Source organism: Antechinus flavipes, chromosome 2, assembly GCF_016432865.1.
Source record: "Antechinus flavipes isolate AdamAnt ecotype Samford, QLD, Australia chromosome 2, AdamAnt_v2, whole genome shotgun sequence".
NCBI lineage: Eukaryota > Metazoa > Chordata > Mammalia > Dasyuromorphia > Dasyuridae > Antechinus > Antechinus flavipes.
This window is the reverse complement of record NC_067399.1, coordinates 462,323,579-462,349,383: the sequence shown is the minus strand read 5'-3', so window position 1 is coordinate 462,349,383 and position 25,805 is coordinate 462,323,579. Positions and strand designations below refer to the sequence as shown.

At 39.4% G+C, this 25,805-nt stretch overlaps 1 protein-coding gene across 1 annotated transcript; it reads left to right on the top strand.

The window, feature by feature from the left end:
• Positions 1 to 854: 854 nt before the first annotated feature.
• TRAF1 (TNF receptor associated factor 1) lies at positions 855 to 25,805 on the top strand. The gene is made up of 9 exons (XM_051979543.1): positions 855 to 1,881; positions 2,843 to 2,927; positions 8,234 to 8,332; positions 14,699 to 14,770; positions 15,035 to 15,100; positions 16,190 to 16,621; positions 18,354 to 18,531; positions 22,453 to 22,601; positions 23,436 to 25,805. The coding sequence occupies exons 1-9, from the start codon at positions 1,673 to 1,675 to the stop codon at positions 23,652 to 23,654; spliced, it is 1,509 nt and encodes a 502-aa protein (XP_051835503.1). The 5' UTR covers positions 855 to 1,672; the 3' UTR covers positions 23,655 to 25,805.

Sequence of the window (25,805 nt, the reverse complement as noted above, 5' to 3'; positions counted from 1 at the left end):
AAGACCTGATTATGAGAACCAATAAAATTAAATTAGTACATCATCTCTGTCAGCAGATTGAGAGAGGATGTTTCAACATAATCTATCACTTAAATTTTTAAATAGAACATAGAATGTTAGATCAGTAAGGAGCTTTAGTACATAGAATTTTAGAACATGAAACATCAGTGAAGGAAGGCCCTAACTAAGAAGTAAGTACCTATTCAAAGCTCCTCAATCCAGTGGGCATAAATAGATCAAATTCTCTCTGGGAAAAATTGCCAGGCCAAACTGAAGACTATCAATAGATAGCTACACTAGACCAACATTTCTCAGTACTGTCACCTACCTCTTCCCTAGATGGGTTGGATCGATGGACCTGGGTAACTCCATCTCAGAAGAGTTGCTGTGGATCCAGAGCAATCTGGGCCATCTCAAAACTCAAAAGCACCTCCTTCACCTTTGTATAGATATTTTCCCTCCCCCACTTTGTGAAAAATATTTAAAAACCATATAGTCACCCTCTAAGGTTTTTGTACATTTTTGATGGAAAAAAATAAAAATTTTAATCCAGAATGACAAAGAAACCAAAGAAGAAAGTGTTCCAGCCAAACTGGACAATTAGCTAGATCTTGAACTTGATATTCTATCTCCTGTGTGGTACGAAGCCCTTCTCCATGCCTAGAATGTACTCCTGCTTCATCTTTCTCTTTCAGAATCTTTATCTTTCTTCAAGGCTTAGTACAGGTTCCATCTCTATTAAGAAACCCACCTTGAGCTCCCTGCCTAAGTTGTTAATGGAAGATTTCTCCCCAAAATTTCCCAGTGCACTTTAAAATCTTGTATTCTATTTATGTGCACACATTTTATAATAAATGTTTGTTTAATTGAACTAAAATTGAACTAAAAAAAAAAAAGAATATTAGCCTTATGAAAGATGAGAGGTGAGACAAAATGTCAGTGTGGGAAGAGACAGTAATTACAGTAGAGAATATCAGAATTGGGAAGGCTCTCGTGACACAATATTAGAAGTGAAAGAGACCTGAAATAGAGAATAACTGTCAGACTTAGAAAGGACTGAGCAAATAGAAAGTTAGAATTTGAATGTTAAGCACTAGGTCTAGAAGGGACTTTAGAATACAGTCAGTCATAGAATCATTATTTTAAGATATTCTCACTGCCACTGTCCCACTAGGGAGATTAGAATTTGGCTGGAAAGTTCTCTTAGGCTATCTACTGGCTGGTTACAGGGAGTTCTGGCCTGATGCTCTCTGGGACTTTCTTAGCCCAACTCCTGCTCAGGGGAAATGATTCTGCTGAAGCAAGGAGGAGCTCTGGTAGAGGTTCTCAGATGGTATGACGAGGTTCCAAAAGTCTATGACAAATTTCTTTTTTTTTTTTTTTCCTCAGAAGGAAGCCTGGACTTTTTTTCTTTTTTTAACCATTACAATTCAATGTCCAGGGGACTTTTCCACCCAGCAGGGTAATTTCTTACTCATACTCATTCAGACTCCCCTCTCCACATGACATTTCACCCTTGGCTAGGACTCATCAAGTGGCTGAATTTCACCAGCATTTCACCTCACAAGAGAGAAGGTGACAGGAATCATTTCTCCTCCAAGCACCTGCTTTCCTGCTCCCTGGAACCAGTGGGAATCAGAGGATCTGTCTTCATTTTCTAAGAGCTCCTCAGATGGCAGAGAATCCTACTGATACTGTCCTTGTGGGCCCCCGCCTCACCCCTGATGAAAATGAATTTCCCTTTGGATACCCTACCAGTATCTGCCAGAGCACCCCTGAGCCAAAGTACTTATGCTGTGGTTGTCACAATGTTCTGAAGAAGGCCCAGCAGACCCTATGTGGTCACCGCTACTGTTCTGCCTGCCTCTCCTGGATAGTGAGGTGAGGGGGGAGGGGAAGGAAGGGAGGAAGAACTGGTTGGTCTGTCTGTCTTCTGTCTATCTGTCTTTCCAGGAACATGGAAATCAGGGGAAGAGAAGAAAATGGACTGTCTTAAAGTTTTGACAGAGACAGTCCTTGGAAGAGAGATCTTGGTCTCCTTGCCCCATTCTATATACAGATGGTTGAAACCAATGTTGTAGTTTAACATTCTATGTTTAGTATTCCAACAAACATTCTTTGTTCTTCAGCTACTTTCAGCTCTGACATTCTATGTTCTAACATTTTATATTCTGAAGTTTTTTCCAGCTCCATAATCTATGAAACACAGATGTGTCTGAGAAAGGGAACTCAATGACTTTTATTCATATCCAGATATAAATGTCTGATTTCAGCTGAAGTCAAGAGATTTGTGTTTTAACTCTGGCTTTGCCACATACTGTGTGACCATGAGCATTGACTGAACCTATTGCCTCATATTATAATTTTGATATTCTATAAGTTAACAGTCAATGCTCTAAGGTTCCTCCCAGCTCTAATGGTCCATTTTCTAAGGCTTTTTTGTACTCTAACATTCTTCATTCTTGTGTTACTCTAAGCTCTAATATTCTGTATTTTTATAATTTTGTGAAATGATTAAGAATCAGTCAACTTTATGCTCTGTGTTAAGAGTTTAAATTGTGAAGTTGAATAATAATAATAACTAACATTTATATAATGCTTATTATGTACCAGGCATTGTACTAAGCACTTTATAATTATTATCTCATTTGATTCTAGCAATCCCATAGTGCCTTTTGACCCAAGTTTGGTCTTGCTTTGTAGCTTTAGTACTTCTAACTCTTGTGGTAGCCCATTTGTTCCAGAAGATAATTTCTAGGTTTTCTAATTTGTAAACAGAACAGGTAATAAAAGGGACAAGCTGTCAATGTATAAATGAAACCTGCTGACTGTATTTTGCCAGGATCAGCAAGAACCCTATCTGTTCAAGATGCAAAGAGGAGAATCCTCAGACTGTGGGTGATGAAAGTTTCTTATCCGAGGAAAAGGTATGCTTGTGTGGAAAAAATCCCTATGCTGCCTTTGTCTTGTATGGTGAAGAGTTTGAAACAGACCTTCCTTATCCAAAAAGTCCCTCTCAGCAGTCAGAGTGCCTAAAATAACACTATTTATTCCTTTGGTAATCAAAGGTGTTTTTTGTCTCTTATTAAAATACAAAGCCCTCTGGAGGGGGGAACACCTTATCAAAAATGAATGTTTAGTGAAGAACAAAGAATCTGTGGGAATGGCCCACAGTACTGGTTTCCTGAAAGGGAGGAGGAGAAAATACAAAGGGAGCACTGAAGAGGAGATGAGAGATTTACAATTTTTCTTGAAGGGAACTTTTCAATATGTTTATTTGCCTCAAGAGCAGGAAGTCTTTTGAGATAATCTAGTCCAACCTCTTCATTTTACAGATGGGAAAACTGAGGTCAAGAGAAGTGACATAACCTTCTTTCTTTTCACTGCCCTCCCCTACACACACTTTAGAATTCATTCCTCCACTTTGGGCTAGAGTTTTATAGCCTCTCTGGAATATAGCTTCTTGTACACAAGGGTAAGCAATGTTCAGGTTATCCCAGAGGAAGGTCAGATTAGTTAACTGTGGATATTAGTGGTAAGAGGATTGACAGAATCAGGAGTAAAATATGAGTCTCCCAATTCTTACTCAAGTGCTATTTTTGGCCACATCAAACTGCCTCAATGTATGAAGGAAACCAAGGGTACTGTCTTAGTCACAGACCATATGGGGAAGTACCAGGGATTTCTCTGACCCCGGACCCAAGCCTGTACTTAGGTGAGACATTTAAGGATTTGAAGGCAACAAGACTATATTAGTATTTTACATAATGGGTATTTCTTTGTCTCTAGTCCATCCCTTAGAAGAAAATGCAAGATGGAGATCATATCCTCCAGTTACCTCATTTGCTGGAAGAGGAATACTGAGGTTTAAAAGAGTTAAATGACTTGCTCAATGATATTCTGATAAAAAGAAGTTGGAGCAATCTTTAAAGCCATGGCTGCTAACAGCCTAGCTCTTCTCAACTCTTCTCTTACATGACTGATATAACACCAAATGTTATTTAGGTACCAATGCTGTGCTTTAGGAGAAGCACCAAAAGTTGGAGTTTGGTCATGTGAAGAATTCACAGTGGCCATTCTCTTTGGCAAAAGGTAGATTTATTTAGGGGAATAGATTACAGACAAAATGATGGAATATAATAGAAATAGAGTTGGGAGAGCATAGAAAGAAGTTTTAATAAATAATGATGGAAAAGGCAAGTTTTCTAGTGGTAAATGGCATATTTTACTAGGAGAAAGGAATAGCTCATGAGGTTCAAGCTAAATCCTGAAAGGGACTTAGCACCCCAAAAGAGTTAGCTAGGTGTAGGAGAAGTGAGGCCTGGAGAGACACTACAAAGCATAGTGGGGTTACAAGTGGCATAGGGGAGGGATTAGGAGAAAGATACCACAAGGCAGAGTGCCCTGTCGAACTGACTCAAAGGAGGGCAGTAGTGAAATCACAGCCCAGTAATTTATAGGGAAAATTTAGCTTCAGGAACTTGCTATAACTTGGATTTCTGACTGAATTATTTCCAGAGAGTGAGACCAGGTAGCTAAAATGACTTCGGTTCTCAGAGCCTTCTTTCTTGACTCCCCCAGGGAATAATTTTTAAAATCAGTTCTTCAGTTTTTCTCTGCCAACCACACCCATTCAGGACCTCTTCATTCCTATCACAACATCAAAGCACAGAAAAGTCGTTATACATGTGGCCCAGACTAATTGCTTTGTGAAAAGACAGAGCTGGCCAGCTGGTTATCAGTTGTTCCTTATCCTCTTATCTCATTAAGCTAATTCTACTCTAAAGTGTACTTAGGATTCGTGAGGTGATTGGCTGAACATAGCACACAGACATGAGAGGATTAATTTTAGACTTTGGTAGAAGCTTCATTTGTTTGAAATGATGTTCTAGTAGCTGATAGGGTGTACCTTGTGCTTAGATGTGGCCAGGCTTTTTTTCAAGTTAGCTCTTATAGCTCCATGTATCTGGGACATGTGACTATTTGTCTTCCTTCTCTCCCCTTTTTTGTGTGACTCACAAAAAAGATAATGTGATATATTGGAAAGACCAAATTGGATTTAGAGTTAGAAAACATAGGTTCAAAACCTTTGCCATTTGCTCCTTCTGTACTTTTGAGCAAGTTGCTTTCCCTTTGTTCTTTGATTTAGAAATAGAAAATAAAAGAGTTTGATTAGATCAAAGATTCATTAGTTGTGATCTAAGCTTTAAAAAACATATTTTGATAACTTTCAACAGAATTGGTTTCTTTTGTAATTCTATGTATTTTATTTTAAGTATTTAAAAATATGAAAAGGAGACAATATGCTTCCCCACACTGTCAAAGGAGCCCATTATATTCATAAAAATTTTAAGAACTCCTTGACTAAAATTCATCATTTCATTTATGTCCAATTCTTTGTGCTGTCGTTTGGTGTTTTCTTGGCAAAGAAAATGGGGAGAGATTTGCCATTTCCTTTTCCAGCTTATTTTACAGATGAGGACTGAAGTAAACAGGATTAGATGACTTGTCTGGAGTCACACAGGTAGTGAGTGTCTGAGGCCACATTTGAACTCATAGGTAAATCTTCTTGAGTTCAGGCATGGCACTGTATTCATTTTACCATCAATTTTAGGTGATAACTAAAAATCAGTCTGTAAACTAGAAGAATAAAGTCTGGTCATTTTTTGATCATGACCCCCTAGAGGAGAATAGGTGGCCTAGTGAATACAGTACTAGTACTAAAGTAGAGACAACTTAAATTCAAATCCTCCCTCAGAACTTCCTAGCTGTGTAATCCTGGGCAAGTCACTTAAATTCTGTATCTCTCAACTGTAAAATGCAGATAATTACAGAACGTACCTTCCAGGATTTTTATAAGTATTCAATGGGATAATATTTGTAAAGCATTTAGCACAGTATCTGGCATATAGTTGGCGCTGTCTAAATGCTTATTCCCTTCCTTCATCACAGGTAAGAGAACAAGTGGCCGCAGAGAAAGGAAAGGGAAAGTAATAGGGAAACGAGAGCTTGTAAGAGAAAGAGTTCCTGTAGAACAGAAGAGGAACTACAATTAGTCAGAGTACCTCTTTTCAAAAGTTTTAAAAACCAAAGTAGTCAGGGAAAGACCATCATATCCTAGGAGCTAGGGCTACTTAAAGTGGGAGGAGCACTTAAAACACAGATTATAATAAAATGTTAGAATGAAAGAACATACAATGTTACAACTAGAAAATAACTTAGAACATTGAATGTCAGAGCCAGAAGGAAGCATAGAATCCACAATGTTAGCTGTAGAACAAAAGAGCTAGAAAGGGCTTTAAAGTAGAATGAAGAGCTGCAAGAGAGCTTAGAACCCAGAATGTCAGTGCTGTTTGAGAGCTTAGAATATGGAATGTTAGAACATAGAGTATCAGTTTTGAAAGGGCATCTGAGAGGGAGTTCATTTTACAATAGCAAACCTGAATCCTCCAAGTGAAGTGGCTTGTCCTGGCTCATTGACAGAGTTACTTCAAAGTCATGATGAGAACCTCTCTCTCTCTCAATTTTCCTTCCACTTTACTAGGCTGCTTTATAGAGGACAGGAGCATTTAGCCAGATCTAAAGAATAGATGGGATTTTGCTGGGCAGAGGGGAATGAGATTGAGTTTTCTGGGGTCCAGAGGGAACAGCATCAGTGAAGGTACACAGCCCTTCTAGAGACCTTTTGCCTTAACTTCATGGAGGCTTCCAAAAAGGAGAAGTTCTTAAAGCCCTTGGCAGTTCCTAACAAGGTAAACAAGTCTGGAGAGACAAATTCTTGGGCATGGAGCCTACACTCTCTCCATTCTCTTTGGGGACAGGTACCGTTGCTAACTCTGTACAAAAGCAGTATTGATACTCCCTTTACTTTATAATACTAGTATTCATGAAGGCAACAGTGCTACCTAAGCAAGGCAGTCCTGGCCAACCCCCTCCAGCAGACCCTGAAACTGTAGCCTGCTACAGCACTGCTGAGAACACACTAGGAGCCCCTGATTCCGAATAACCTAGACAGAAGGACAAGTGTTTTCCGTGTGTTCTCATCAGGGGGTTGTTGGTGCGGATGCGCGCGCGCGTGTGTGTGTGTGTGTGTGTGTGTGTGTGTGTGTGTGTGTGTGTGTTTAAGCCTTAGAAAGTCCATCCAGTTTTTTTATTTTTAGTGATTTCCAAGTATCTGGGACAGTTCATGGCATTGAGCACAAACCTCCATTGATGTAACGGTGGTATCCCTCCTTGGGCAGTTTACAGAAGCCTGAGGTCCTTTCTTCTAGGACCTTCTAAGAGACCTGTGTACTTAAGCTTTTTGAACCCCAATGATTTCATGGAAGGTCAGAGGTACAAGAATCCTCAGAGATCAACTGGTTTAGCCTCTCATTTTATAGGGGAGGACACTGAAGCCCCAAAAGAAGGCACAAGTCATAAGGGTAATAAATGTAGAATCCAAACTCATCAAACCATGCTGTTTCCTTTGGTAATACTAAGGCAACAATAGCAACACCAGTGGCAATAATAACTAGCTCTTAAGTTTACAATGCATTTTATACACAGTATCTGTCTAAAATTCAGAGGATCATTGTAGTAATGGAAAGATCATTGATTTTGAAATCAGACAAATCTCAGCTCTGGTATTTATGGAGCGATCCAAAGCAAGGGGTTGCATGAGATAATATTTATACTAATTATCTCACAGAAGTGTGAGGAAAAGTCTTTGTAAACTTTAAAAGGCTTTAGAAATGTGAGTTACTGTTGTAATGTGGAATTTGGAAAAGTATGTAAAAAGCTCAAAACTTACCTATTTGAAGTGTCTTCCCAATAGGATGCAAACCTATTAAGGACAGGAATTATATATATGGTGTTTTTAGCTCTCTAGCACTTACTCCTGTACCATATATACCAGCAAGAACTTACAAATGTTTGCTGAACTGAGATAGGTAACATAACTATTATTTTCCCCATTTTTCAAAGAAGGAAACTGAAATTCTTGCCCACTGTCACATGGCAGTGTCTACACTAGAGCTCAAGCTTTTCTGACTTCAGATTCTGTGCCCTCCCCTGCCCTGTACTGCTGGGGACTGAATGTGTGTCCTTCCACCTGCCCTGCCTCCTCCTCAGGGTTCTGATAAGTAATCAATGTGATAATGGATGCAGAGGTGTTTTAAAGAATGTAAAAATGTTCTATCATTGCAAAAGGTTATGATTCTCTTGATTGCTGTTACTTCTCTCTGTTCTCCAGGCTTTCATTGACGCTGCCATTAATAAGGAGATCTCTGAGCTTAGTGTGCATTGTGTGATTTCTGGGTGTGGCTGGACTGGTCTCATGAAGAATTTCGAGGTCAGTAATATGTGTGGGTGGTTGGTTTAGCATCATCTCAGAATCCCAGGGTCTCAGAACAGAAAGAGATCTCAGAGATAATCTAATTCAGCTTATTCCTAAGAGAATTCTCATCTACAGTGGGCTAGTAACTACTTCTAGCCTTTTCTTGAAGACCTCATCTCCTCGGGCATGTCATTTCACCTTTCATGTGCTCCCTCTTCTCTCAGGAGAACTGTCTATCAGTGGCAATAACTAGCATTTGCATAGCTCTTTAGGGTTAGCAAAATGTTTTACAGGCTTATAAGTAAGTATTATTTCATCTGATTATCACATCAACTCTTGAAAGTGCTATTATTATCCTCATTTTACAGAAGAAAAAAGTGTAATTGACAAAATTTCAGGAATTTGGCCATGGATACATAGGTTAGAAAGTGTTGAGGGCAGGGTCTCAATTTAAGTTTTCCTAACTTCAAGTATGGCACAGCATTCTACCCAATAGGCCATCTAGCCACCCTCAGAGAAACTCCTGTATGCCAGAAGCTGGTAAAGGAAAAAAAAAAAAAAAGCAGGGTAGGAGGAATGCTTGATTTGTAAATCCCATCTCAGACACTTACAGTATAACCCTGGATATGTTAACCTTTCTGAGCCTTGTTTTCTGCAAAATTGAGAGGCTGGGTTTAATAATCTCAAAGTCCCCCCACCCCCAACTTTAAATCTATGATTCTATGGGAATTCTTTTTCCTTGGCAATGGGAAGCTTCTTTTTGGCTCTGAGTCGATGTATCTGCACATTGATTTATCTAACCTGAAGAGTTCTGGGAAAGTTCACTTGAGTACAGACATGGATCACGTCGGAGGTTGTATCCCTGCTTGGAAACTCTCTCTTTCCCACCACTTAGCCACACCCTATTCAGAGATTAAAGTCCCCTATTCCAATAATCTTCCTTAGTGCAAAACTTCTCCTTACAATCTCCCTCATGAGTATACATTCAGCCTCTCTTTGACCCTTTCCAGGGACACAGAGCTCACTATCTCACAAATCATCCTATTTGCTTTTTACAGGTCTAATTATTAGCAAGTTCTTCCTTAATCTCAAGGACTGACATTCTAAGAGAAAAAGTAAAGCCAATATTCATATTAATATGCCATAGATAGTAGGGGTACTTGTGATGGCCTTCCATCAAATAATACCATATAAATAAAAACACTAGACTGAATTATCTTTTATCAATTAGAATTATCTATCAATTAACAATCATTTTGAAAGTACTTAATTAGGCATCAGGTACTGTGCTAGGGATTCAAAGACAAATATCGTGTCTGGCCTTAAGGAGCTTCTATCAGGAAAGACAGTAAGCACATATAAATGTTGTTTAATCTCTATAGTCATTTTGATTCTCCTTGAATCCATGTGGAATTTTCTTTGCAAAGGTACCATTTCCTTCTCCAGCTCATTTTATAGATCGGGAAACTGAGTTAAACAGGGTTAAGTGACTTGCCCAGGATCACACAGCTAGTAAGTGTCTGAGATTACATTTGAACTCAGTTCTTCCTAACTCTAGATCAGAGTTCTATCTACTGTGTCACCTAACTGCCATCCATGTACACATGAAACATATATATATATATATATATATATATATATATATAGAGAGAGAGAGAGAGAGAGAGAGAGAGAGAGAGAGAGAGAGAGAAAACAAATAGAAAAAGGTAACTTTGAACTGAAGGCACAGCTCTTGCAATAAATAGATACTTATACTGAGTCTTGAAGGAAATTATATATTCCCAAACGTGTAAGAAAGAGGGAGATCTTTGTAGACTTGGAAAACAACTGGTGCAAAGTTCCAGAGAATGTGTTGTATGGAAAACAGAAAAGAAAAACATATAGCTAGACTATGGACCTCCTGGAGATTTGTTAAACATTTCCATGTTTAACAAAACTGAAAAGGTAGTAGTTTGAGGGACTTTAAATGCAAAACAAGGAAGTTTTATATTTTATCCTGGAGGTAATATGGAACCACTGGAATTTACTGAGGCAGCTAGGTGGTGCAGCGGACAGAGTGCTAGATAGCAAATCAAAAGAAGCTGAGTTTAAATCTGGTCTCAGATACTTAGCTGTGTGATCCTGGACAAGTTACTTAATCTCTCTGTCTAACTTTTCCTTATCTGTGAAATGGGTCTAATGAGAGTATCTACCTCCTAGGGTAGTTATGGGAATCAAACAAGACTATATTCGTAAACTGCTTTGTAAAGTTTAATGTGCTGTTATTATTAATTACTATAAAGTGACATAATCAAACCTATAATATTCACTTTTCTGACTGTGGAAATGAATTGGAAGGAAAGATAAAAACAAGGATACTAGTTAGGAAACTACTTTGACAGTTCAGACAAGACACAGTGAAGGTCTGGCGGTGGCTGCATGAGTGGAAAGGGGACATGTGGGAAATGTTGTGAAGCTAGAAAGGATAAAATGGTACCATCTTTCTAATTACCTAGGTTGGTAAGCATGGTATCAGCACTAGCTAGTTGTATGATTTTGAGCAAATTAATCCCTCTCTGTATCTCAGTTTCCTCATAGGTTAAAAAAAAATTATGGACTAGATAGAATATTTTTAAGGTCCCTTCCAGTTCTAAATTCTGTGTTCTGTGTTCTGATATTCTGTGTTCTAACGTTTTGCTCAGCTTTTGCTATTTTGTGGTTCATATTCTAAATGAGATGAGCCATGATAATCCCCTTCTCTTTTAAAAATGCTTAGCTCTTCTACTAGTCCCCAACTCCTCAGCCTGATGTTGCCACCTACATTTTTTTTTCTATTTATTGGCATCTGTGGTTTCCTGTTTGAAAAGGTAAGAGGCCAAACCTTCTTGCTCAGAAATCAAGCTCTTCTGCACTTTGATCTAATAAGCCACAAACACAGTCCCCAAGGACATTTCCCCTGCATTATGCTCCAAGCCACTTACAAGAAGGGCAATACTTATAGGTAGCTGAAGATGAAATGTATAGTGCTTTAGAGAGCATGGTCTCAGCAAGACCCAAGGAATAGGGAAGAGAAGATGGGGTCCACTGTATTTTGTTCTAGTTAAAGGCTAGAATTTTTAAGGTTTGATTTAGATCCCTTCCTAAAGATCATAATGATTTGAATAAAAAACCCAGTTTCCAAAGAAAGCTACCATATTGATCTTCTGAAAGCATGTTACTTCCATCCTGAAAAATCTTTAATGGCTCCTTCCTACTCAGAAATTAAAAATCACTCTACCCTTCTTCTTTTCTTTTTCTTTTTTTCTTTTAATGATTCCATAAACTTTTTTCCTTAAAAATACACATTTGACTTACTCTTTTCCCCCTAGAATTTTGACCAAAGAACTCTAAATATATATCAGGATATGAAGAAACAAAAATTTCAGTGTTTCCTCCCCTTTTCTTGGTTCTGGAGATCTTGGGTTAGAAGGGATCTTAGAGATTGTCTAGTTAAGCCTATTATTTTATAAAGGAAGACACTTGGCCCAGAAAGGTGTAGGAGAAGAGACTGAAATATTAGATTAAGAGGCAGATTCCATTTTAGAGATGAGGAAAGTATTGTATCGAAGTGAAGACACTTGCCCAAAGTACACAAACAATTAATGTCAATTAGGATTTGAAGCCAGCTTCTCTCAATCTAGAATCATAGTTCTTTCTACTACATCATTCTGCCTCCTCTATGGGAAGATGGAGTTCCTTTGCTCACACAAAAGTACTTTCAGAGCCAGGACCAGAAATCAGGTCTCCTGTCTTTCCTCTCTCTAATATAACACACCGCTTCACACCTGTCAGGTACTTTCCAGAATGTGTGTCACTGTTGCTTCTGAAAGCCTTTGGTGTAAAGAGAAATCAATTAGCTTACTTCCTAGCCACGTGGCCTTGAGCAAATACCCTCTTCAGTTTTCTTCAGTCTCATTATCTGTAAATGAAGTTTTGGATGACCTCCTCTCTAACCTCCTTTCCAATCTTGGTTCTGCAATTCTATGATTCTGTTGCCTACCAGATAAAACTCCAACTCTTCTTCTGCCTTGCAATTCCCTCCCCAGTCTGGTGCCAGCCCCCTTTTCCAGCCTCATGTCATTTCTGTCACTCTCTCTAGACTCAGTAGATTTGAATTTCGCTGGCATTCTGAATATGGCTCAAGCTCTCCTGCTGGGATTCCAGCGGGTCTTTCAGACGCTCAGAAAGATAGGTTTCAGGCACTTCACCTGAAGCAGTGCCAGTGATTTTTTGAGGGTACAAAAGGTGCCTTCAGAATGCTGTTCCGTGCCTTGGGGCATTAGTGCCACTCACGTGGCCGGCTTCGCTCTGGAGGAAGGTTCCCCGATCAGGCTCCACTTGCACCTACATCTGTCTCCACTACCTGCCAGGATTGGCTGAGACAGAGCAGACTGCCTGCTTCTGCTCAAGCCCCACCCCCTCTGACTGCCCTCCTTCTCTGGCCCCCGGTTGGAACAGCTGTTTTGAGCTCCCTGCTGTTTTCTGCTCCTGCGTTGGGAACAGCATGTCCCTGGAAGGGGGAGCTGAGCCCGCGGGGAGGCACCCAAACATGGTTTCCTGCGAGTTAAACTGGGCTGGATTCCATATCCTTACCCACTTTGCTTAATTGTCCACAGAGCTTTTTCCTTATTCCACTTTTGAAAGAGGACTGACAGTGTTGCTATGGATTAGTTCAAATTAAAAGCCTATAAAATATTTGGTTCCTTCTTCTTCATCTCCACCCCTTCTATTTGAATCCTTGTTTTAAATCTGCCTCATAGCTCATTGTCCACAAATATTTACAGAGGGCCCACTGTGGGTACAGCCATATGTTGGGCATTATGGGGGATAGAAGAGAGATGTGAAAATCCAGGCCCCTCCCTTCCAGGAGTTTACCAACTAGTCAGGGAGACAAGACATGGAGAATTAAACAGTGCTGGGCAGAGTATAATCTGGTATCAAATGAGTGACCTACTAAGCACTAGGGGAATTCCAAGAAGCTCAGTGGGAGTGCCTGGATGGACTGAGAGAAGAGGTAGAAGGGAGTATTATGGGAGGGGGCCAGATTATAAAAGGACTCAACATCTCTAGAACTCCCATCAGATTTGAAAGCACTTTTCCAAGTATCTCTTATTTGGTTTTCACAATTGTGAGATAGATAGGGCAGAGATTGTTATTCTGATCTTAGAGATTTACAAATTCCTAGATCTTGCTGGAGAACCAAAGCCTTGAACATCTAGACATCATTTTAAAGAATGTGAAGTCAGAAAAAGACCTTTGCTTGTCTGTTTACTAGTAATAGCTAGCATTTATATGGCATGCTGAGGTTTGTAAAGCATTTTACAAAACATTGGATCCATGTAACAATCCTGTAAGGCAGGCACTAATATTATTCCTGATTTACAAATGGGGAAACTGAGGCCAGCAAGATAAGGCCACACAGCCACTAAGTGTCTGTGGCAGGATTTAAACACAGTCTTCTTGACTCCAAATCCATTGAGTCACTTAGGTACATCTAAGCAGATCTCTGAGCTTTCAACAAGTCCCTTTTCCATCTTTGGGCCTCATTTATAAAAGAGGAATTGATCTAGATAATTGTTGTTGTTATTCAGTCATTTCAGTCACATCTGACTTTGTGATCCCACTGGAGGTTTTCTTTTCTTTTCTTTTCTTTTTTTTAAATTTTTTAAAATAACTTTTTAATGACAGAACACATGCCAAGGTAATTTTTTACAGCACTATCCCTTGCACTCACTTCTGTTCCGATTTTTCCCCTCCCTCCCTCCACCCCCTCCCCCAGATGGCAAGCAGTCCTTTACATGTTAAATAGGTTACATGTATATCCTAGATACAATATATGTGTGCAGAACCAAACAGTTTTCTTGTTGCACAGAGAGAATTGGATTCAGAAGGTAAAAATAACCCGGGAAGAAAAACAAAAATGCAAGCAGTTTATATTCATTTCCCACTGGGGGTTTTCTTGGCAAAGACACTGGAGTGGCTGGACATTTTCTTCTTCTGCTCATTTTATATCTATATCTCTATATATAGATATATAAGATTATATAATATATAAGTGATTTGCCCAGTTATATAGTTAGTAAGTATCTGAGGCCAGATTTGAAGATGATTCTAATATTTTATCCACTTACTAGATGAATGATATCTTAAGTCATTTTCTATAATGGTTAGGGACTCTTTATAAATAGTGTATTGACAATCCTGTTTCTCTTAGGTGCAAAAAAGCAACAAATAAACTGAAGACGGGGAGGGGAGCTTAGAGATCAGAGAAGGAATCCTTATTCCTAATTTTCAATAATTTTCTTTTCCACAATCCCTCTAGTAAAATGGTCTCATTCCAGTTTCCTTTTCATCTATGAACAGACACATGAATGTGGAGGAATCTCTTTGAAGGACCACAAGCAGACTGTGACCAAGATCAGCACAGAAGAGAAGGTAGTTAAGACTATGGAGATGCCTTTTTTTCTTCCTAAGATCCTTCACACTGCTCAGCTAAGGCTGGGAACCCAAGTAGTAGAACTGTCTCCAGCTTTCTGCAACCATTTCTGAAGGGAAAGTTTCATAATGATTGGTCTTATGCTTATGAGATGCCTGGAATTTCCAAAAATGTAAAAATAGTAGCTCTTTTTGGTGATTGCCACAGACTAGGGAGGATTTGTAAGAAAATTACCCAGATGATGGAACTTTGTTTTTTTCCAGGATGGCTTGGTGCCAATTGAGGTCCAGGGAATGTGCTCCTTTGCAGACATTGGCTGTTCCTTCAAGGTAGGCATAATTTTGAACTTGGGTTCCAACATAAGAACAGATGGGCTAAACAAATAGCACGAATCCCAGGCCTCCCCACCTCTTTCTCCCATCCCTCTTTCACCAGAATGATCTGAAAGAACAGCTTTGATGATGAAGAACCTTTATTGATGAAGAACTTTTAAAAAATATTTCCCCATTAACCACAAAATGACCATATTTTATCCTTCCATTTCTTTCTTCTTTTGAAGTAGTTCTATAAAATCTTTCTTTGAAGCCATAATTAGCCCAATCTCTTCTAGAATTTTGGGAGGGATTTCCCAAACATCTGTCAGGGTATCATAATAAAATCTCTCTTCTGGGAGACAGCATTTTGGATATTTGAAAGCTGTGCTCATGTCTGCCCTAAAACATCCCTGATTCCTTCAAACACTCCTTATGCAAAGTTACAAATTCCTTAATCTTTCCAGCAGATTTGGAGTTGAGTGTTGTTGTTGCTATCATTAATCCAGACTGGGAACATCTGGGTTCAGACTCCAGCTCTGCTACCTGCTACTTGTGTGACTTTTGATAATGTCGTTTAACTTCCTTGAGGCTCAGTTTTTTGTAACTAGACCCTCCTCAGGAGACACTCCACTTCATCCATGTCCTTAAAATGTGGTGCCTAAAAACTAAACTCAGGTGATAAAGAATACTCCAAATGTTGAGTTTATATAAAGTGTCAGTGCTGCTTTGCTATCTAAAAGATCCCATGTAACATCACTGTTTTGTTCTAATTCTCTCATTTTCTGTACTTTTTGAAAGATCTTTTAAACATTGAAAACTTTGATCTATTTCCGATGCAGTGTTCTGTATTTAACATTTCTAAAATAGAACATCAGATTATGTCGTTTCCCCTTCGTTTAGACACTCTTCTACCTGTTTGATGAGCTCCCTGCCACTACAATCAGAGCCCTTTCTCTTTGTGACTTTGGGGATATACCCAGGTTGTTGGGCTACCTCTGCCTGTAGGGATTAAAGCAGCAAGCTTAGGGCTCTCCCCGATGGGAGCGGTTTCTCAGCTTTCTCTACCCTCCTCACCCAGAGCCCTTCCCTCCCTTCTCTGAACAGGGTAGCCAGGAAATGGTGAAGGAGCATGAGGTTTCCTCACTCCCAGAGCACCTGAGGCTGCTGTTAGAGCTTGTGAGTCAAGTGAAGGCCCACAACAGAGAGAAAAGGGGCTCAGGTTTCAGCCACGCCAAGCCAAGTGGGAAGCCCCTGGAGAGAAACCTGTCGGACCTACAGCTCCAAGGAGCCGTGGAGGTCAACGGTGACTTGGAGGCCGACTGCTTCCGGGCTGCCTCCTCTGACTCTGAGGAGGAGCTGGCCCTGCAGAGGTTCATGAAGGAGAAGCTGCTGGCTGAGCTGCAAGAGAAGCTGCTCGTGTTTGAGAACATTGTGACTGTCCTGAACAAGGAGGTGGAGGCCTCCCACCTGGTCATCGCTGCCTCCGTGCACCAGAGTGGGCTGACCCAGGACCTGATCCTGAGCTTGGAGCAGCGGGTAAGAGGCTGGCCCCTCAGCAGAGACAGACTAGAAGAGCAGACCCAGTTCATTTGTGCCAGACACAAAAACATTACTGGGTGCCAACCACTGAGATAAGGGAGACCTGGACTTATAATCTAGTGGGGGAGATAAGATACGGACAGAAGTAACAATTGTGTGTTTGTGTGTGCACGTACTTGACTGTGTGCATAACATTCTTATGTTTATAAAGTGTATACTAGTGTATTAGTATGTGATATGTAGTACATTATTTGCATGTTACTCAGCATAGCAATGGAAAAAAATGCTGGATTTTAAGTTAGATGATCTGTGTTAAAAACCTGACCTAGCTTGTATAAATTATTTAACCCTTTTGGACCTCAGTGACCTCGTCTGTAAAAAGAACTAAGTGATCTCTAAGGTCCATTCCAGTTAGAAAACTAAAATCTTCATGTGATATAATTTTTATTACTTTAATTACTTATAGCAAGTCTTCTCTTATCCTCTTAGTTGTCTCCTCCTTCTCTCTAACCCTGATTTTACATAATACTTTCTTTTGGAGATTTCTAAAGTACTTATCATATAATATCATGTATAATAGTTATGCTTTAACTTTCATTAGAGTATGGGGAAAGAGGCATATTTTATCTAAACGCTGTATCTCCTCAAATCCATAGGATAGGACCCTGAATAAGTGTACTACTTATAAATAGTTATTGAATGCTGTTGGAATAGGAGAAACAAAAATCCTGGACTTGAAATCTGGAAAAACCTGGGTTCATATCAAAAACTAGTTATATAACTTTGGGCAAATCAGTTTCCTAATCTGTAAAATGGGCCCTGTAAAACTGCTACATAAACATGAGTTGTCATAATATGTGTTATGCTGTTTGTATAATTGAGGCATATGGCATAAAGAGCCAGCCTCAATCAAGAGTTATAAGTCCAACCTCTGATATATTCTGGCTATGTGTCCCTAGGAAGGGATATCACTTCACCTCTCAGTGTCCCAGATAATTCCCTAAAACTTGCCTCTCTGAATTGGTAAAGAGATTTTCCTTACTTAGAGTTTCCTGCACCAATAAAATCAAAGGTCTAGACTCCCCAAAAGTTATATGATAACTAACAACTGGAAGGTAGTAAAGTACTTTTCAAAGCTTAAAGTACCATAGAAATGGGTATTCCCACCATGAGACAAATTAGACTCTGTTTTTCAGAATGATAGCACCACATGCATCTATAATGACTGAAGGTTTACTGAAAACTTTTCCCACAGAATTATTTCAAGGTGTTAAGTGAAGATATTATTATCCCCATTTTGTGAATGAGAACACTGAGTCTCAGAGCCAAGAATCACAAAGCTAAAAAGTAGCACAGATTAGACTGAACAAAGACTAGAATGAGTATTTTTTTTCTAGCTACTTCTAATAAGTCATATTTCCTTAATACTTTACAATTTATTACAAAGCTCTTTTTTTTCATAATAACCCTGCAAGTATCATTTCCCCCAATTTTCACAAGGCAGCTAGGGCTCAGAAACTTAATTAAAACATGTCCGTGGTCACAAAACTAATGAGAGCTAATGCTTGAACTTAGGTATTTTAACTTCCAAGTGGAAATTTTTCCCCACCACAATTTGCTAACATCTATAATGTTCCCAAGAAGCCGTGGGGCTCATCAGATGATGAATAATATTGAAATACTCTCAAAGTTTCAGAGGTTGATCTGGGATGGGGTACCTATATTCCAGGTCATAGACTTGCAACAGACCCTGGCCCAGAAAGATTTAGCGCTGACCAAATTGGAGCAGAGCCTCCATCTGCTGGAGGAGGCTTCCTATGATGGCGTCTACCTATGGAAAATCACCAACTTCACCAGGAGATGTCATGAGTCTGCATGTGGAAGGATGATCAGTCTGTTCTCACCAGGTAATAAATTAATTATTTTTAGCACAAAGGACACAGAAAGACATCTCTCTATTAATGCTTTTAACAAAAGTAAGGGCTCACCTTCCCATAGTGCTTTAGAGTTTACAAAGTGCTTTCTCTACAACAACCCTATGTGGTAGATGATACAAATATTATTATACAGATGAAAAAACTGAGATCCAGAGATAGTAAATGATTTCCTTAAAAGGGATGAAAACTCAATTCAAATCTAAATCTTCTGATTCCAAAAAACCATACTGCTTTATCAATAATAATAGAACCAAGGAAGTATCTCTGAAATTCTTTCCTAACATATCTGGAGATGTCCATGATGGCATTAACTATTAAGTACAGACAGAATAAAGAACATGATGATGTTTTTCTTTTTTTTTATTATAGCTTTTTATTTACAAGATATATGCATAGGTAATTTTTCACCATTGACAGTTGCAAATCCTTTTGTTCCAACTTTTTCCCTCCTTCCCCCCATTCTTCCCCAAGATGGCAGATAGACCAATACATGTTAAATATGTTAAAGTATAAGTTAAATACAATATATGTATACATATCCAAACAGTTATTTTGCTGTATAAAAAGAGTCAGACTTTGAAATAGGAATTGAAATTTCAATAGGAAATTGAAATACAATTAGCCTGTGAAGGAAATAAAAAATGCAGGCGGACAAAAATAGAGGGATTGGGAATTCTATGTAGTGGTTCATAGTCATCTCCCAGAGTTCTTTCTCTGGGTGTAGCTGGTTCAGTTCATTACTGCTCTATTGGAACTGATTTGGTTCATCTCATTGTTGAAGTGGGCCACGACCATCAGAATTGATCAAATGATAATGCTTTTCATTGGGAATGTACTTGGGATTTTGGGAGGGAGAAGGAAGAAGAGATAATACTTAGCTAATAAGTTTGCCCAAGAGTAAAAATTGTTCCATTAGGAATGTGGTTGGTGAAATACTTATGGATTGGCGTAATTCCATCTGCTTAATTGGACATCTACACCTACCTTTCCCATGAGCACTTTAAATTCAATATGTCTAAAACTCATTATAGGCCTCCATAATTCCCCTGTATTTTATCATTTAAAAAATAATCTTATTCCTTCTTTTCATTTCCCTAGTTTTCTTTCCCCTCCCTTTGGGAGGATGTCATCCTCCTAAACATCCGAGGTTAACACTTGAGTCATTTTTGATGCCTCTTTCTTTTGCTTTGTGTCTTTGCCAAGTTTTACTGATCTGTCTCCCCTACTCCTCTATTCATCTACTCTAGTTTAGACTCCCTTTATGTCTCACTTGGACTATTGCAATAGTTTTCTGACTGGTCTCCCCATTTCTAGCCCCTGCCCCTTCCAATTTACCTCACATACCATTGCCAGATTAATCTGCCTAACATGAGGCTCTGATCTCCTAACTGAATTATGTTGTTCTAGATCTTTTGTTTTTATCACACCATCTCTTCCAAATATATATCTCCTTCTTTCCTATCTAGGGAGCTATCCCTTATAATACAGACAAGAAAAAGAAAGAGATAAAGCAATTCAGCAAAAGTTGATAGATACCAATCAAGTCTAACAATACATGCAATATTTCATACCCATGGCCTTCCATTTGAGAAAGGAATTGAGAGTTTCATTTTCTAAATTCTTCAGCACAACCTTCTTGGTCATTATAATTATAAAATTCTAGTTTCATGCTTTTGTTGTTGATTTTTTTTTCAATTTTCATTGATATAGTCATTGTGTTTATTGTTTTCCTGGTTCTGCTAATTTCGTAATTTCTGATGGCATTAGTACTATTTCATTACAATATAAATGTTAAATAATAATACTATCTCCAAGAGCCAAAGAATCACAAAATTTCATATTATGTACTGTACTCTACTTGGTTTATGCTCGAAACAGTGTGATTTGATTGATTTATAGACATTTAGAATTAGAAGAAACTTGGAGGATCATTTAATCCAGCTTTTCCATTCTAGATAATTTATATATTATGTTTGTACTGATACTTTGGACAAATGTTTCCTCATCTGTAAAACATCCATAATAACACTTTCACTGCTCACCTCACAGGACTATTGCAAGAGAAGCAATTTGTATTTTATGGATGAAAAAACTGAGGTGGTAGGAAAGAGATGATTTACACATCTAAATAATGGAAGAACCAGAGTTTTTGGATGCTTACCCTATTGTCCTGCCTACTACACCCTCCTGCTTCCCATACACCTGCTTTCTGAATATAATTGTGTATATCATTGTGCATATATATATATGTATGAGTATATATGCACAAACATATATGTCTATATATTTATTGAGTGTGTGGAAGGCTTTTCTGTTTTTCTTTAAAACTAGAGGATATATTAAGCACCAGGAAACTTTAGCTTTAAACATGCCCTACTGCTGTTCTATACAAATATATATACATGTGTGTTTGTGTATATGTTTGTATATGCATGTGTGTGCACAGAAATATTTTAGTTTATGTACATGTGCTAATGAATGAGTGTACATGAATATATGAGTTTGTGTGTATGTATGTGTATGATGATATGACAATACAGCTAGAACTAAAAGAGGTCATCTCAGAGCAACCTAGTCCAACTTCATTTTTAAATGGAGAAACTGAGACCCAGAGGGGTAAGGGACTTGCCCATTTATATACAAGTATAATTGTAGCAGAAGGATTCAAAGTTGGGTCCCATGAATCTTTCCACTGTTCCATACTCCTTGTATGTGTATTTTTGTATATAAATGTATATGAGGGAGTTTGTATGTACACATGTGTACAAGTCTGTAGTCTTGCTGAGAAAACTAAGGGCAGTTCCAAGCTCCAAGTGCCAAGCAGCTCCGCATGAGCAGGGACTGTACAGTCTTAGACAGGACCCAGCTCTAATCCCCCCCCCCCACACACACACACATGCAGCTTTTGAGATTGAGGTTTGCCAAAAATGGAAAAGACAGACTGTGTTTCCTGCTATTCAAAAACTAGAAAGAAAAGGTGAGTCAAACCTTTTCCTGGGTCTTTCCTCTGGCCTCCTCACCTCCTCCCTCCCCAAGCTCACCAGAGTTTCTGCTAGAAGCAAAAAAGGCCCCCAGCCCTCCAAAAACTGCCATTTACAATGACATCTGTTGTAATGTTTCTATAACCCAAGTCCAAGAGGCCCCATGCTGTCTCAGTCCCGGGCTAGGGTAACAGCCTCCCTTCCAATCCATTTTTCACATAACTGCCAAAGTAATTGTTCTAATGTGTAGGTCTGGCCACATCACTCCCTTTCTAAAAAACCTTTAGTGGTTCTCAAGAGTCTGTAACAGAGAAATTCCTTAGCTGAGCCTTTAAGACCCTAAGGTGTCCTCTTTTTTTGTCTGGTTCTCTCCTTTTCCCCATCACACTGCTTACTTGTATATGTGCCACACCATGGCATCCCTTCCCTTCTTAATTAGATTGTAGGTTTCTCAACAGCCAGGATCTAATTTCTGTATCTCTGCTCCCAAGAAATACAGATACATTAATGAGACCAAGTCTGAATCCTTCTGCTACAATTATACCTGAACATAATTTTTCTTATGTATTATGTATTATGTTTGTGCTTACTAAATGTTTGCTTAGTGGTGCAGTGGACAGAGCTCTGAACTTAGAATCAAGAAGACACTTCCTAGCAGGATGATCTGGGCAAGCCTCTTCTCTTTTCATATTTCCTTTTCTACAAAATGGGAATAATAATAACATTCCTCAGGATTGTTGCAGAGATCAAACAAGATAAAGCCCTTTGTAAAACTCAAAGTACTATGTCAATATTAGCTATTATAAGAATGAATTTTAATTTGTCATGGGAGAGTATTTGAGTATTCTTTGAAGGCATATGGGAAAACAGCATCCACAGAACTAACTCCACACTCCTTTGTTGATTTCAGCTTTTTATACTGCTCGCTATGGCTATAAATTATGCCTTCGGATCTACTTCAATGGAGATGGGACGGGAAAAGGGACACATCTTTCACTCTTTATTGTGGTCATGAAAGGGGAATATGATGCTCTCCTGGAGTGGCCTTTCCGAAATAAGGCAAGTGGCTTAAAAAGAGGAGGGTCTTAGTACCAGTGAGGAAAGGAGACTATTGGGGCAGATGAAGAGACAACCTGGTATGTGTTCTCCAACAGGTCTGGAGTCAAACTGGGGCAGAGGTGGGCAGGAAGGAGAGCTGGAGGGGGCTCCATAAGCCTTCAGGCTGCTAGCCTGAGATGAGCAGATTAGAAGGACCTGAGACCCAGGGCCAACATTGCTTCAGTTGCATGATCTGCTGGGTTCATTTAGGAGAATCGTTGGGGGCCCTAAGGCTCCCAGTCTTGGAATGGGAACAGTTGGAACAGTTCTTACTGTTAAGGAAATCTGTGAGAAAATGGTTCTTATTCTAAAGTTAGAAAATCCCTTAGAACACCAATGATCAGAGTAGGAGTGAGCATATAGCAGAATACAGAATGTAGAATGTTAAAACTGGAAAAGAATCTTAGAACTAGACACTGAACATAGATTCTCAGGGAGAGAAGAGACCCGAGTGTCATCTAGGTTTCAGCATCCTAACTTGTGACTCCATATAGGGTCTAATAACTCAATGTGGGGCTCACAGAATTCTGATTTATCATTAGTAATTTTGATTTGTATATCTGTACACCCATGGTCACATAAAAATTTCTTTGGTGAAAAGTGGAAAAAATTCAGGAAGCCCTGAAACAGGCCACCCCTTACCCAAACCAAAAGCACCTTCACGTTTTGGGAGCCCCTCCCAACCCCCCCGAACAGTACCTCCTCTTGCAGCCAGCCTGGTTTGTAGCCAGTTCTCAGGGTGGGCCCGGGGACTGCAATAGAGGGCCCGATGACCTTTCTCCCATCATTCTCCAGGTCACGTTCATGCTGCTGGACCAGAACAACAGAGAGCATGTTATCGATTCCTTTCACCCAGACCTGACCTCAGGCTCCTTCCAGAGGCCTCAAGGGGAAAGCAACATAGCCAGTGGCCGCCCTATGTTCTTCCCGCTGAACAAGCTGCAGTCCCCCAAACACGCCTATGTGAAAGATGACACGGTTTTCCTCAAGTGTGTCATAGAAACGAACTCATGAAGCTGGGAGACGGAGGCCCAGACCTCGGGGGAACACTAGGAGAAGGAGACCCTTAGTCAGAAGCCTTCCCTGGAGGAAAGAAGCTTAGAGGCCGGCGGTCCTGCTCGGATCTCTTCTTCGGTGTTCCAGAGGCGACCATCGAGGCTCTGCTCGAACACTTCCAGTGACGGAGAACTCACTACCTCTAATGACTCAGCCTCTCCATCGCTGGAGAGCTCTCTTAGTAGAACCTTCTTCCTTAAACCGCCTTCCCAGGGACTTCCAAGCATTGCTCTTAGTTCTGTCTTCTTGAGCCGCACAGAACAAGTTTACTACAATGCAAAAAGTCCAAAAACCTGAGTTCAAGCCCTTGTTACATTACCCACCACCTGTGTTATCATGGCAGAAATGAGGGAACTTCTGAACCTCAATTTGCTCACTTCAGAAATTTCACAGTTCTGCCCCCCCAAAAGAACTGTTTGGGGTCCAATGACCTAGCTCCTGTCCACGGGATTGTTGGGGTAGAAATATCATCCCCTCCCCAAGTTCACAGTCTGTGTGTGCTCTTTGAAGCAATCAGCTATTACTTTATGCCAGCTCAATGCACTTTGGTAGTTTCTGTCCCTTGTCTGGTGGCCTGCTTGACAGAAGAGAGACAGAGACAGAGACAGAGAGAGATAGAAGAGACAGACAGAGAGAGACACATACAGAGAAAGAGAGATAAAGAGACAGAGACAGAGAGACACACAGAGAAAGAGAGATAAAGAGACAGAGACACAAAGAGACACACAGAAAAAGAGAGATAAAGAGACAGAGAGAGAACACATTTATTAAGTGCTTACTGGAGAGAATGACCAGAGAGTGAGTTAGGGTAAGAGTCCTTCCAGTCCAAGGAAACAATAGGGTAATGAAAATAGCATTTCTCAGAAGATAAGCAAACCTCAATTCTAGTATCTACTTTGTCAATAACAGAATTATTATGAAGAAAATGCTTTGTCAATCCTAAAGTGCTAGGGAAATGTGAGTTTTAATTACAACAAGGTCCTAACTGATTCAAATAATGAATGCTGTGAAGTGATCTCATCATTTGAAGTGCACATTTCCATTGGCCTGGAATCAATGACCACATTCTAATTTTGAAAATTGAATATATGCAACCACTTCATGGGATTTGTTATTTACACTAATGGGACCTAGCTGTACGTATAACAGATAATCCATTGATATAGATGGTGGCTCACACATCATGGAGTCTGGGAATTCTATAAGGATCCCCTATCTAGAAGACTATGATAAAGGACAATTGGAAAGAGGATAAGAAAGAATGTAGAAAAGGAAAAGGAAAACTGAAAGGGATGGAATAGAGTAAACCCAAGGCAAAATTGTTCATGAAAGTAAAAAAAAAAAAATAGAGGGACCATTTGAGGAAAAACAAAATCCATCAGAAATCATCAGAACTCATTTAACCAAGGTAGAACTGCAAGCTGGGAACAAGTTAGGAAACATTTCTGATAGGGTAATTATAACCCATTGTGATAATAATGGTTTCCAAAAGCATGTGATAACACATATAAAATATTTTGCAAACCTTGGAACACTATATAAAGTTAACTATTTTTATTATTATCATTTTGTTTGTTCCTCATGAAACCTCTTGGAGGGAAGCTGGTCAGAGAAGCATCTTAAATGATTATCCTTATTTTATAGAAGGGAAGCAGACTCAGAGAAGTGGAGGGACATGCCTAGTGTCGTGCATATCTGGTCATTATCAGAGCTGGAACTTGAACACAGTCCTATTTTTTGCCTTTAAGTCCAAGGATCTTTCCATTACAATATGAGTAGATACTTAGCAAAAATAGCCTAGTAGCAAGACCATCCCTAAAAGCCAAATCATACCTTGTGTACCACCAATCTTCCCCCAACAAGTGTGTCCAGTGAAATCAGGTTATAGTGCATCCTCAGAATATTCCTGAAACAGTCATCAAAGCAAAACCTAAGGAGAGCATCTAGACAGAGGCTAGAAAAGTTATTTATTTTGAAGCTGATCAGATTTTAGTTGGAAGCACCCGTATACCTCTATTATTAACCCCCTTCCTGCTTAAATGATGTAAGCAGGAAGCAATGTTAGACAATCTCTCCTTATTGATTAAAGGGGAGTCAAAGATTGTATAA

Coding starts and splice junctions, on each gene's coding strand:
- TRAF1 (XM_051979543.1), top strand. CDS start 1,673: ATGGCAGAGAATCCTACTGATACTGTCCTTGTGGGCCCCCGCCTCACC. Junction 1,882..2,842: donor TGCCTCTCCTGGATAGTGAG/GTGAGGGGGGAG, acceptor GTATTTTGCCAG/GATCAGCAAGAACCCTATCT. Junction 15,101..16,189: donor ACATTGGCTGTTCCTTCAAG/GTAGGCATAATT, acceptor TTCTCTGAACAG/GGTAGCCAGGAAATGGTGAA.